General features: G+C 50.9%; 2 protein-coding genes across 2 annotated transcripts in view; both read left to right on the top strand.

The window, feature by feature from the left end:
• Positions 1-5,821, top strand: part of SEC22B (SEC22 vesicle trafficking protein homolog B (S. cerevisiae)) — a 7,112-nt gene extending 1,291 nt beyond the window's left edge. Inside the window, exons 2-5 of the mRNA XM_009320692.1 lie at positions 147-256; positions 4,020-4,180; positions 4,512-4,658; positions 5,054-5,821. Coding sequence (XP_009318967.1) covers positions 147-256; positions 4,020-4,180; positions 4,512-4,658; positions 5,054-5,208 — 573 coding nt within the window. The 3' untranslated portion in view covers positions 5,209-5,821. The remainder of the gene's footprint in view (positions 1-146; positions 257-4,019; positions 4,181-4,511; positions 4,659-5,053) is intronic.
• An 11-nt stretch (positions 5,822-5,832) lies between these two features.
• Positions 5,833-9,517, top strand: part of NOTCH2 (notch 2) — a 96,526-nt gene continuing 92,841 nt past the window's right edge. The window contains exon 1 of the mRNA XM_009320694.1: positions 5,833-5,881. Coding sequence (XP_009318969.1) covers positions 5,833-5,881 — 49 coding nt within the window. The remainder of the gene's footprint in view (positions 5,882-9,517) is intronic.

The following is a 9,517-nucleotide window of genomic DNA, read 5'->3' on the forward strand; positions in this document are numbered from 1 at the left end:
GAGAGGTGGAGAGCCGCCTCTGTGCTGCGGGGGGCAGCTCCTCCTCCTCGGGCTGAGCCCGAGGCCCCCCCGGAGTCCGCCTGCCTACGGGCGGGTGGTGTTTCTCCGGTAGCAGCCGCTCCAAACAGCCTGTTCTCCCTTCTCAGTCAGGCCGCGATCTGCAGCAGTACCAGAGTCAAGCGAAGCAGCTCTTCCGCAAGCTGAACGAGCAGTCCCCCACGAGATGTACTCTTGAAGCAGGAGCCATGGCTTTCCAGTAAGTATCTGTAGGTGTGATGGGGGAACAGGCTTCTGCCGCCATGGAAATAAGCGAAGGCACTTCTGGTGTGTGTTTACGGCTGGGTGAGTGGGAGGATGGCCTTTAAATTCAGGGCAAGCTGGCTTTAGGTCTGCTTCTATAACAAGGGTCCTTTAAATCTCCTGCCCTGTCCCTTTCTTCAGAGATTCAGCGACATGGAAAGACAGGAACAGGAGTTTTTTGGAAGGGCAATCTTTGGCACAAGAGGTTTTGAGGGCAGCTGGTTGGCTTACATATGATAACTGCAACAAGATTTTTTTTTTATCTTTTCTCTCTTGGCTTCTAATTGCCTTTGGTGGGGGGTTTATAGTGGTCAGAGGATGGCCCTGATTAACATAGTCTGGCCATCCCTGTCTCCTCTTGGGTTTGGGTCTTGTTGCCAGAGTTAACTGCAAAGTGCTGCTCTGCATTGTCCTCTTTCTAGAAGTTAAAACTTCCTAGAACTTAAAAACTCTCCTTTTAAATGTTTCCATGGCACTGCATGGGTGCAGCTCTGACTGGCAGTGAAGCCTTGAGAAAGAGTCTGCACAGATCCTAGTAAATCCCTTCTTGTGTTGCTTCCGTGACGCAAGCAGAGCGATTTCTGGGAAGGCTGTGCCACTTGCAGTGTCCAGGAAATCAAAGCCTCTTGACGGTGGCTGTAATGTCACCAGTTCTGACAAGGTGGGAGGACTTGGGCAAGCTCATGTTTTGACAGCTGTCTCAAAGAAACAGCCAGATTACCTGTCTGGCAGATAGGTAGTGAAAGGAGTGTTTCTCCTCCTGTATTGGGTTAGTCCCTAGGCAGGTTCCACAGGCAGTTAATTGACAGCTGCTGCTGCTGCAAAGCGCTCAGCTGCTGCCTCCTTTAAGGTGGGATGTTAAGGCAGGACCTATATGAAAAGAATACTTTCAGATCAGAAAACCTCCTGTGATAACAGTACAGGAAGGGGAGGAAATGAGAAGTTTGAGATTTAGTCTAAAATAATGCTGACTGCTGACCATGCTGTTTGTTAACGCAGCACACCGTTTTTTCTGCCGAATCAGAGCTCTGCTGAGGGCAGCACAAACCAGGGCAGAGCATTTTGTGGCGCAAAAGTTAGAAGTGCGGCTAAGGATATTACTGAACTTGCTGAGGTGGTATTGAATCTTTTTAGCTTGATCAATTCAGAGAAGTCTGGTCTTGCTGAAATGCGAAGCTTAAACTACGACTGCTGAAGTGATTTCTGTCAAATGTAGCGTTTAGACTTCGGCGCCAAAAGCTGTGTCACCCTTTCAGCTACAGCACTCGGTGTGCACGGCTGTGCAGGTACAGAAACACCGATGGAGTCTGCTGTGCTGTCTGCCAGTAGTTGACCTTTGGCTGATGAGTGGCTGAACTGGCTCTCACCTGTCCTGTTGAAAATAACCCTTGGCCTTTGCCACTGTTACCAGGATAAAGCTTTTCTCTCTTACAATGATCCGAGATAATTATAAGAAACCTGCTGGCTATACTCGGTGTGAAGATATCCGGAGTACAGAAGTTAGCAGTGGCAAACGGCAACGTCTGCCCCTTGTGTGCATACCCTGCCAAGCAGTCGGCATGATCAGGCGCTGTGCTAAAGCTCGGAGGCATGCTCAAAGTGTAAACATGAGAAGCCCAGCTGTGTAGGAGCCCTGCTCTGATGTTGAACTGAGGCTGACAAAATTGTCTGAATCCGGGACAGAACGAGGTGCGCTTGCTCTCTGTGGTGCTGACAGATCAACTTTAAATCCAACACATCTAGTATCGCATCAGGGGAAAAGCAAGTGGGAAATACAGCTGAAGAGCTCCAGGCAGGACCAGCTGGCCTGAGCAGAGGTAACAGAGCTGTACCGATGGGGAGTGTTCCTCAGACTGCTCTCATCTCGAGTTTGCTGTCCTGGCTCTCGGGGAGTACTGTCAGACTTCCTATCTGACGCCAGTTTTGCGAATTTCAAAAGACTTTTTCAAATATGGCTGTTCGTGACAGCAGCTAAATCAAGCTCCGGGTGATGATTTATAGGAACTCCAAGCTGTCAAGCAGGTCCTCCAAGGGTAAGGGAAGAACAGAGGCGTGATGTACTGTAGGATTAGTCTTACACACTGATGCAGTCCAAGCTGAGGGACATAAAAAGGAATAAAAGCATGGGCTCGTGGGGACACGCTTGTGGAATGGATTATAGTAACTGGGGTTTCTTGCTTCTGGTTGGGGTGGATCGGTTGTTATTTGAAGGCTGGTGGGATTCGCACACAGGCCATATAGAGGCAGGAGAAATGGATACTCCCGAGCCCAGAAACAAGTTGAGGATGGTTAATTCAAAGGACTTGGACCTGTTGGGGTACCTGGAAAAACAGTGTGAAGGGGGAGTTGTTTTGTAAGCCTGATGCGGCTATTAACAAAATTTTAAGCTACTTATTTAACTACAGTGCCCTCGTGACTGGGTCAATTCTTTAATAACACTGTTAATCTTTATGCTAACTAGACTGCTACATAATGGCATTATGCAGAAAGTCAAAGGAAGGTAACATAAAAGTAGCATTTAAATTCCACCCTGAATAATACAGATAAATATTCCAAAGTGTATGCAGGGCTATCTACCGTCTCCACTCCCTTGGTCTTGGTGGAAATATTGTTGCCTTTATTTTTCCATTGGCTAAATGAGGAGGAAAATGTAGTTGGGAATGTGCAGCAGCAGATGGTTGTAGCAAAGCCTAAATAATCCAAATAATCTCAAGATTGGTTCTCTCTCATCCCTTATTTCAGTAGGCTTTTTAGCCGAATTATAATGAAAGGCCCCTGTTCTCAGTGCTGACAGAGGCACTGGAGCTCACACTGAAACAAGGTCAGCACTAAACCTCTGCGAGCAAATACAAATTCGGTGCAATGGCGATGGGGTGGTGGGAGGAGGAGGAGAGGACCTCTCTGCGCGTTCAGCTGCGGAACAAACCAGACAGCATTGCACAGCAAGACCAGCTCCTGTTCCAACAGATGTTTTGGAGCTCCTAACAGCGCAGCTGAAGAGCTGGTAGCAAAGTCATACTTACCCATGGCAAACCTGTAGGGGAAGTCACCAAAACCCATCTAGCACCAATATTTTTCCCCAGCTGCCTTTAAGGTCACGCATGTGGATAGCGACACCCCACCAACAGGCTGGTGTTGGGGGGGGGAAGGGGATACCCAGCCCTCCAAAACAGAAAGCGTGAGCTGGCAGTCACTGGGTGGCTTTTTAGCACGCCGAGACCAAATTCTTGTGCATGTCCTAATCTCAGGGCAGAGCTTCCTGTTTGTGGGCCTCAGGTACTTGGCTGTGCTGCCTTGCCTTACAGCTGTGTTGGCCATCTTCCCCTCTACTCTTCTGGCAAACTTTCTTGTGCTCCCTTCCTTCTGACTGCAAGAGGGAGGGAGGGTGTCCTCCCTTTTTTACTCCAAAATTGTAACTCCTTTGTTGCTGTTATTTTGTTAAGCTAACGATACTCACAGGCTAACTTTTGTTCCAGCGAAGTCAAAGTTCCGGCCCATTGGCACGGGTATAGCGTCTGAGGCTACAAGAAAAGTTATTTTAGGTAAAGAAAAAATAAGCCGTTACTTTGTAGAAAGGTTTACACCTGGTCCAAACATGGCAAATGGGAAGTGCCTGTACCCAGTTCTCATTGCCTCATAGGAATAAAGGTATGCAGGGTGGTGTTTCATAGGGTAGGTTCAAAATTGGTTGATTAATGCTCCATCTGCTGTTCTTCTAGCTACATCATTGAGAAAGGAGTGTGTTACCTGGTCCTGTGTGAAGCTGCATTCCCCAAGAAACTGGCCTTCGCGTATCTGGAAGACTTGCATTCAGAGTTTGATGAGCAGCATGGCAAGAAGGTGCCGACGGTCTCCAGGCCCTATTCCTTCATTGAATTTGGTGAGGTCCCCCTCCCTGTGGCTCGTTAGGAAACTTCTTGCTGGGGGGCAAGCAGCAGCCCCAGGATCCTCTCCATCTTGGCCTATGGAATTGATAGTTCAGCCTCTTCTTGGCACTAGAGAAATGGCTGTTTTGAGCAAGAGAGTAGAGAAGTGGTAGGGAAATGGTAAATGTCCTTTGATTCAGATTTCCTGCTTTAAGCCTCTTGGCCTCGATTCAGTGAATATTTGCATGCAGTCTGCTGGCTGTCTCAGCAACGCTCCCACTCCTTCGGCAGCTGGGCTGCTCTGTGTTAGGTAAGATTCCCTCTGACGGCCGCCTCTTGTTCCAGATACCTACATCCAGAAAACCAAGAAGCTCTACATTGATAGCCGGGCGAGGAGGAACCTGGGCTCCATCAACACAGAGCTGCAAGATGTGCAGAGGATTATGGTGGCCAACATTGAGGAAGTCTTACAGCGAGGAGAGGCGCTTTCAGGTACAGGGAACGGCTGATATTTGGCATATGGTTCCTTGTCCCCTCAGTCAGCTGGGTGGGTAGAGCATACCGGAGGGAAAGGCTTGCTAATCCCTGAGCCTCCCGAGAAAAACAGTGGACTCAGTGGGTGTTTCAGTTGGATCGGTTGCATCCTGAAGCACCTGGCAGGTGTACTGGCGCTTCTTTTGGGCGAGACCAGCGTCTCCCCAGCTTGAGTGGCTCTCATCCCAGCAGGACAAGCAGTAGAGCACTGCAGATAGGCGTAGGGCGTGCTGCCATGTAAAACTGCTGCGCTTCCAGCTGCTCCAGAGAAACTTGTACAGTTAATGTAACATTTGGGGAACATCCGGTTGGGTTCATCTTGATTTAACTTCTCTCCCCTTTCCCTTTAACAGCTCTTGATTCCAAGGCCAACAACTTGTCCAGTTTGTCCAAGAAGTACCGTCAGGATGCGAAGTACCTGAACATGCGTTCCACTTACGCCAAACTTGCGGCTGTAGCTGTGTTTTTTATCATGTTGATCGTCTATGTGAGATTCTGGTGGCTGTGAGCAGGTTGCAGTCACGGAAGAGGGAAAGCCGGTAGCCTGGCAGGTCTATGTGTGCAGGACACTGTTCACGGGGGATGTGCATTAGAATCCACACAGGACCCTCACCTTTACAGGAGTGTCCTGAAATTGTTAGGTGACACCTGACTACTACATCTCTTAGTGAAGCCTAACAATAGGTGCAAAGGCTTGTTGACTACAGGCTTTTCCTCTGAGGCAGTTTGCACTAGGGTACTGCAGAGTTTGGCTTCCCATGGTTCTGCCCCCCTCCTGGGGGCGCGCTCTGGGAAGTCAATCAGTGCGGTTTAGCATAATCACATTGTATGTCCTCCTGTTGAGTAGCTCTAGTGGGAACTGGACTCTAATGAACATTCCTTGTGTTGGCAATGTTTGCTTTTTTAGAATCCGGGTCTGCAGTTATTTTTCTTTTTTTTTTTAAAGACAAGACTCCCCCTTTTGAAGGCAAATACTGCACTGTACATATAATAGCTTTCACCTCTGTCAGAATAGCTGTTGTTGAGTTTTCTGTGTCTGACATCTTGGCTTGTTACACTTTAAATTGCTTTAGGAAGAAATGTATGTTAAATTATGCCTTAAAATACGTTCTGTCTAGTACTAGGAGGGGCAATGAAAGGCTTCTATATTGCTGATTCCTACAAAATTAAACTGCAGGTTTGTAAGTGTCCACTTTCCCTCTCCTGATGGCTATGTATGACAGTGTGTTTCCATGTGAACAGGGTGTGTAGTTCAAGTGCTGTTGGAGCGGGCACAGTGCAAACGTATGTCAGCACTCTGTATTTTTCCCTTCTATCTGCAGATTCACTACACTATTTCCTTCCTTTTTATAACTGTGCTTTCCTTCCAAAATGTGTCAAAACTGCCAGCATTTCATCTCTGGGATGCTTGTTTTCTTTCTCCCTCTAAAAAAAAAACCAAAACTCTGAATGTTGTTGTGAAGAAAAGGCAGTGTTTCCTTAAAGAACACTTTAACTTTACATGAAGGATTCAAAAGGATAACTTTAAAACAGTGGAATCCTTTGGAAACACCATCTTTTTTTCCTGTGGTCACCCTCTCCCTACCTCACTTGGGAAGTTGAAACTGTAGGTGAAGAAAAACTCGTTATGGGGCAATAGTATGTAGCTTCTTTCTCATGGGCCAATCTATGTATTTCCAGTGTAATGTGATTTTTTTTTATCGGTCCACCTGTGCTAAGAATAACATTTTACCAGTCAGCTTTTCTTTTTATTTAAAAAAAGAGAGAAAACCCACAGCTCAGGCACTCTTCTGCCATCAAGTGTCTGCCGCTTGGTAGGAAGCAGGCGGTGTCACAGATGGAAGTTTCAGCACTCCCCAGCACCTTTTACAAGCACATAATCTTGCGTAGTTCTGGAAGTATAAACTGTGACCTGGAAGTGTTTCCTGCCACTGGGTAGGAAACGGGGAGCTGTTGTCCTGTCTGGGAATGCTCCCCAGCTTGGCACCGTGTTGGACTGGCAGGGAAGCAGTTGGCACTTGTGCACCAATAAACCTAGCAAATCTCATCTGCTGTGTAGTCTAAAATCATCTGGCTTCTGCATCATGCCTCCAAGTGTTACTTTGTAGATTGCTTTATTATTATTATTTTTAATCCTTTTAAGTGGTGTCCCTAACAGGTGAACGTCCCAGTGATGTAGGTCTGTGTAATGTAGGTGCTGAAAGGTGAGCAGACACTGATCTTACGTGGATTGTCATGATTGAGGGGAGTGACGCTTCTGCAGCGAAGGGCAGCTCGGTGAGCAGTTGCCTCCTGCAGCCCCAGTGTCAGCAGTGAAATAAACGCTTCTGAAAAATCCTCTCTGCAGCGTGGAGTTGCCCGTGTCTTGTTTCTGTGATGTCGGAGTATGCTTTCTTTCCTTCCAGGGGCACGAGGGTCAAGGCCCCATAGCTGAAGCCACCTGGGATAAGGGCTCCTTTTTGGAGGCAGAACTGGTTGAAAAACATGATCTCTGCCATTTTCTGGCAGAGAGGCTATACTTTGGTTATGGCAGGGGTCTCTTTCCTTGCTGGCATGTGTCTCTGCCTGTTGGATGCAGGCAGGCAGCCTCCTTGGCATGGGCAGAGCCTCGTAGGTGTGTGGGCAGATTTTTACGGGGACAGTTTTGTGGTGATGCTGTCTGCATGGGGCACGTGTGAAGCAGAACAAACTGGGAGCAGGGCATGTGTCCCCCATGGTGTGCGTCAGTATTAACAGGGCACAGAGTTGCAAGTGCTGCTTCCCTAGAGGCAGGCAAGGAAGAGTCCTCTCCCGCAGGCCAGCATGGAGCTCCAGGGAGCGCTTCGTGAGCAACTCCCTTGCTGCATTCAAAATACAGAGCCCCTTTTCCTCCCTCGCACAGGGCAGAGGCGCCGCTGATGCTCTGTGCGAGGGAGGTGTAGGCTGGGGGTTGTTTAGCTGGGGGCTGTCCGCAGCTCCTCAGTGGCCAGGTGTGAGGTTAGTTGCTCCAGTCCTGCTGCTCGGGGCAGAGGGGAGGAGAAGCTGTTGCTGGTTTCTCCATGCATTAACCGACAGCTTGCTCAAGGCTGGGCTGGGTGAGCACTTGTGGGCTCAGGGACGTGGCTCCCTGCCCTGGTGTGCAGCAGCGAGCAGTGGGTGCAGGGTGCAGCCCTGCTGGGTGTGGGTGACTGTAGTGGCTGGGTTGCTGCTCGCTATGGAGTCACGGTGCTGTGCACTTGGTGCTTGGCAGAGGCCCAGAGCTGGCCCCAGAGCTGCTGCCTGCAGATGGCAGTGCCTGCACGGAGCTGGTACACAGTGCAGCGCTGTGCCCAGAGCTGGGGAGACAAAGGGGGCTCCTCCTGAGGGTGCCCCCACCTCATTGTGATGCCCTGGCCTCCCCAAAGACCCGCAGCCTCCCTGGGCCTGGGCTGCCTCCCCATGAACCCGGGGATCTACCTGCAAGGGCTCCTGGACCGTGCCACACAAGGCGGTGCTGCCTGGCCTTATCCCGTCATGCAGTTAGGATGCTGCGACTGAGCTGGATGGGAATGCTTCCCAGCAGGGCGTTTGCCCGAGTCGCCTCCTACCCAACGCCCACCTTATTTCTGTTTCTGAGCTGCCCCTCTGCCTCCAGCGGCTCCGGAGCAGCCTTTGCCTGCTGGGTTCCTCTGCTGGGTGTCCTCCCTGGTTCCTGTGCCTGGTCCCCTCAACCTGGCAGGGGCTGAGGGTTTCTGTCCCATGCCAGGTGCATGCAGAGCAGAGGGGAAAGCAGGACCTGGGAGCAGCGCAAAGTCCTGGCACCTCTGCAGCACCCGAGCCCTGTGTCCTGGAGGGTGCTAGGGGCAGAACCAGGCTCTCCCTGGCCCCACGGCGTGCCCATTGCTGCTGGGAAACCCTTGGCACGGGGTACGGGCAGAGAGCAGCAGGGTGCAAAAGAAAAGGGGATGGTGTGAGGTGCCCCAGGACCTGCTCCATTCATTGTGTGTGCACAGAGGTGACAAGCCTTGTCACAAGAGTGGTCTTTCAGAAAAGCTGTCGGTTTTGGCTGTGCTTGCTGCTGCCGCTGCTCAGCTCAGCTCAACTCAGCTCAGGTCTGGGCACCCCTGGGTATCCCTGCGTCCACGGGGCTGGCGGTGCTGTTCAGAACGATGCCTGCTGGAGGGACCGTGTGTGGCTGTGCCTACCCTGGCCCATCACAGGGCTGCACTAGGTGGCTTACACTGCCAGGCGTGCCAGTGCTGGGTGGCCAGTTTTTTTTCCCCCAAGCATCTGCAAAGCGAAGCAGTGAGAGCAGACGGGCAGAGCTGGTTCCCGGACGCTGCCAAACCTGCCCTGGGTGGGGCATGGCACTGTGGAGAGGAAGAGAGCAGCAGGACGGCAAAGGCTGGCAGGGTGCTCCAGCCACAGTCTCAAATATAAACCAGGTCCCACCTGGCAGGGGCCATGGCGATGCTCTGCACTGTCACCCCTCCCGGGGAGCAGCCGCTCAGGCACTGCAAGGTTTTGGTTTCTGTGTTTACTTGGGCACCAGCTGCTTTCCCCCACTTTGAACCAGCTCCTCACACTCACAAACCCCTGTTTTGGGCAGGTTTTCAGAAAAACCCACTTTCAGCAACTTTCCCTCTGGAGCCCCAGGAGAGTTTGACCCTGGGCGGTTTCTGGCAGCTGCTTTGCCATGAGTGAATGTCCCAGTGGTGTGGAGGGCTGTGCCAGCATCCCTGTGGCGCAGCAAGCACCTGCCCGGGGCACTCGATGCCAGATAACTGCCTAGGCAGCAACGGCCAGGGTGGCAGGGCTTGGGGTTTAGCCTCCAAGCCCCCCAGTCCTTGTCCTCCCTC

The sequence above is a fragment of the Pygoscelis adeliae genome, unplaced genomic scaffold (assembly GCF_000699105.1).
Source record: "Pygoscelis adeliae isolate BGI_AS28 unplaced genomic scaffold, ASM69910v1 Scaffold402, whole genome shotgun sequence".
NCBI lineage: Eukaryota > Metazoa > Chordata > Aves > Sphenisciformes > Spheniscidae > Pygoscelis > Pygoscelis adeliae.